Source organism: Austrofundulus limnaeus, unplaced genomic scaffold (genome assembly GCF_001266775.1).
Source record: "Austrofundulus limnaeus strain Quisiro unplaced genomic scaffold, Austrofundulus_limnaeus-1.0 Scaffold185, whole genome shotgun sequence".
Taxonomy (NCBI): domain Eukaryota; kingdom Metazoa; phylum Chordata; class Actinopteri; order Cyprinodontiformes; family Rivulidae; genus Austrofundulus; species Austrofundulus limnaeus.
Genome location: NW_013952587.1, coordinates 158,866 through 162,691, shown reverse-complemented (window position 1 = coordinate 162,691; position 3,826 = coordinate 158,866). Strand labels below are relative to the sequence as shown.

The 3,826-nt window shown below is 35.8% G+C and overlaps 1 protein-coding gene across 2 annotated transcripts in view; it reads right to left on the bottom strand.

Annotated features, from left to right (window-relative positions):
* The window catches only part of mbtd1 (mbt domain containing 1), a 28,289-nt gene extending 24,662 nt beyond the window's left edge, over positions 1-3,627 (bottom strand). The window contains exons 1-2 of one of the 2 annotated variants that reach the window (XM_014018189.1): positions 3,433-3,627; positions 1,192-1,396 (exon numbers count right to left, since the gene is read on the bottom strand). In XM_014018189.1, coding sequence (XP_013873643.1) covers positions 1,192-1,396; positions 3,433-3,453 — 226 coding nt within the window. In that variant the 5' untranslated portion in view covers positions 3,454-3,627. The remainder of the gene's footprint in view (positions 1-1,191; positions 1,397-3,432) is intronic. The other variant, XM_014018190.1, reaches the window with a different exon arrangement.
* Between the last annotated feature and the right edge of the window lie 199 nt (positions 3,628-3,826).

The following is a 3,826-nucleotide window of genomic DNA, read 5'->3' as shown; positions in this document are numbered from 1 at the left end:
GACAAAATTCCTTCATGTTACAAGGAAAAAAAGTCATGTTCTATATCAACCCCTTGCTCTGAGCCCCACAACAACAGCTAGGGGTGCCCCAACTCTTTTTGCAATGAAGGTGGGGGGCAAAGTAGTTGAGATAGTCCCACACTACCAATGAAATTGCAATAAATATTTTAAAAAGAGATTAGGCAGTATATATTTTATTTATTTACCATTATTTAACCAGGCAAGTCCCATTGAGATCTCAGGTCTCTTTTTCAAGGGTGGCCTGGGCCTGAAGGCAACCTATTGTACATGTTTTTTGGGGGTGGGGGAAACCAGAGTACCCGGAGAAAACCCACATTATAATGGGTGCGTATTTGCAGCAGAGGTCAGACCGGAGCGGAGACGGAACGCATGTAGTGTAAATTAGGGGTAATGAATCTTATTTAATTACGTTTATTTAGACAGATAATCCCATTTACAATCCCATTTACAAGAGAAACCTGTAACACACACATCAGTTACACACAAAAAAACATACAACATTATGTTGACATTTAAGAGAGAGCAAAGTTAAACAAATCCAAACGTAAAAAACAGGAACAAGTTTAAAATGACAATTCTCCTTTTTCTTTAAAATGTGTTTAAAATGCCCCAGTGGGATCAAACTGGACAGTTTCAGTGTACTCCAGAAGACAGACTAGAATAGGAGAAGGCAGGAAATAAAATCCTAGGAGTGTACCTATGACTATATCTTGATTTAAGGACATGCTAATTATTTTGTTGCCCATTTTCATCCACAGTACACCAACCACAGGACCATTTTTTACCCTCCAATTTATAATTTAATGAAGTGGAGTACAGTCTATAAATGACACTGACCTGGTGATGGCTTTATGACATTTAGAGCTGACTGGTGATTAATAAAGAGTCAATTTTTGTTTTAAAATTCCAGTTGTCTGAAGAGCATCAAAACCAGAAATAAAAGTAACAACTGATTTTTTTTGTTTCTGATTTTCTTTATTTTATGAAAATTAAGAGAATGTGATCAATTTGCAGAGGCATTTTACTATAAACAGATCAATCAGCTGTTAAAGTTTTGTCCTGTGAATGTGTTACTGTGTGTATTTCTGGATCAACACCATCAAAGGGTGAGTTTTACTCTTTTGAGAAAACTTTATAAAAGACGCAGTAAAGATACTTCCATGTACTGACCCATTCCAGCCTTGCCATCTGGGTAGGTGTAGACCTGGCCGTTGTTCTTGATGATAGGCAGGCTGGCAGGGATGGAGGGCACCACCTCATCTTCGCTGTCCTCTGAGCTGGAGCTGCTGGTGGACTCCTCGCTGCAGCTGTCGTAGCCATCATACATCCCAAACGAGTCTCGCCGCTTCCGATCTGAACGTTGGGAGCGTTCAGCCTTCACGTGTGCAAACAACAAACACAAAGTAAATGAATTAATTCTGTATTCAAAACCCTCGCTGTCCTCTGTCATAAAAACTACCTATACAAACAGCAACAAAACTACAATCAAAGTAATTTACAATTGATCAGTTATATATTATTTAAACCTACATTTCAAAGATGAGTGTATATTTATTTTGGTTTATTTGGATCTTAAGAATCTGAAGGTTATAATAAACATCCAAAAGAACAAAGTACACATCTTACTTAAAAAAAAAAAAAACAGCTGAAAGTGGCTATTCTCCAGTAGAAAATCTTAGTATAATATTAAATGTATATTAGATATATGCTTGTCTTGCATTTGCTTTTGTACTAATATTTGTATATTTGATTGCATTGTTTTTTTTGTTGTTGTTTTATGAATTAATATTTGTATGATTGTATTACCAAGTTTATTTTCATGTCATTTATTGTGATGATGTTGTGATGTTATTGTTAATGTTTCATGTGGAACCCAGGAAGAAGAGTTATTGCTGAAGTAATAACTAATGGGGATCCTTAATAAACTAAACTAAACTAAACATCTGTGAAAATCAACCAGCTGCTTCAGGTCAGGACAGCTCTTTCCTCATTTAATCTGCAGGTCAGATGCTCACAGACAGTCTTTATTATCAAATGTTTGTGCATACATCTGATTATGATTAAATACTACCATTATTTGTGTTATTTTTCATTAAAGCTACAAGAGATAAAGATTGTGGCTGAAAGAATATGTATCATTTCTCACAGGTAATATTGTGACTTTTATCTAGTTATGCTATTATTTTAAAGTAAAGTGAAGTTCTGCATCTAAAAAAATCAATAAAATTCTTGTTTTTAGTTTAGGCGCAAAACGAATTTGTCAAGTTAATATCGTGCATTTGTGTACTTACTTTGAAATGCAAACATAGTTTGCAGGAATAAAGAGTAAAGTTTGCAAAGTGAAGCACATTTCAGGAAGGAAGTTTCATTTCTGTTATGGCAATATTTATTTATCAAAGACAGAAATACGTGGTCCAAGAATGAAGGTACTCCGTGAGATGATCAGCTGTTTTACTGCAACAACAGGAAACACAGAGAACAACCTGGCCTGTCTCTGTGCCTCGGCTTCTCTCTGTCACTGTCTCTCCACACTACTGTTGAACACTGTGTCTCGAAAGGCCTCATATTAATAAACACCATTATGTCATCTTAGCAAGATTTGAAACAAGGTCAATGGAAAACGCAAAGATAAACACAAGTGATATCTAAGAACGACTGTTAATCATTTTACCTGCAGATGAACAGCATGGAATAAAAACCTAGGTCATTAAAGGTTGTCATGAATTACTTGCTTAAACATAAAAGTTTTAGTTCCATTACAATTTCTGTATTCTTTTAAGTCAAATATTTATTTTTGCTTTAAGCCACAAGTGTTTATTTCATAAAGTTCAGTGATGTAGTTACACATAATAATAAAGATTATAAATGGTTGTGTTCAGCTGAAACCGTGGCCCAGTCATTTCAAACTGCCTCTCCTGGAACCGGAACACCGTTTAATGTTTATTTACTTCCTCCTCAGTTCATTACTGGGGATTTTTAAACAAGCCGAGGGAAATAAAAAAATATGAGGGGAAAAATACGTGTAAATTAATCTCAAACCATTTTTTTTTTTAATTTACAACAAAATGCGCATTAAAAAGTAAGAACGGACTTCTTACACATAGTTTATCGGGGCTTGTTGCGCTAAGTAGCGCTAGCACAATTAGCTAGCGGAAACCCGCTTTTACAGTTGTAATTCATTAACTCTCATTCCGTTTTTCACCTGTGTAACAAACCTGCATTAATTTGTGTTAAATTAGAGACATTATATATATTTTTCTGTATTTACGAGTAGACTATTAGGGGAGCTTTCTGAATAATAAGAGCTGAGTGAAGCACCAGCTAGCTACCATAAACAAAATAACAACAAAGGGAAAGCGCTAGCTTCTTCCTGAGAACACGGAGGCCCCAAAATGTTTCAAACTCTCTCACCAAATCCCGAGTGTCCTCCATCAGCCCCTCATATAGAAAACTGGTAATTTATTTCTTCTGCACAATGTAAAAAAAAACTCCCGCGCTGTGGATAACCCTGGCTATGGAAAACTATGGTCTAAATAAATACTACTAAGCAGGATATCAACAAATTACTCGACCGCTTCTGCGCATGTGCGAGCGTAACCTACTTTTCTGTGATTGGCCAATCCCCAATCGACATCATCGACTAAAACAAAACAGAAAACTCTGCAAAGGAAGTCATTTATTGAATACAGGTCAGTCTGTACACCAGGAAAACAACCTGGCCTTAGCTTCGTCAGTAAATGACTGAACACAGTCTATGGAACACATTCAATAATAATATAGGTTTTATTTCCAAAATATAATATAT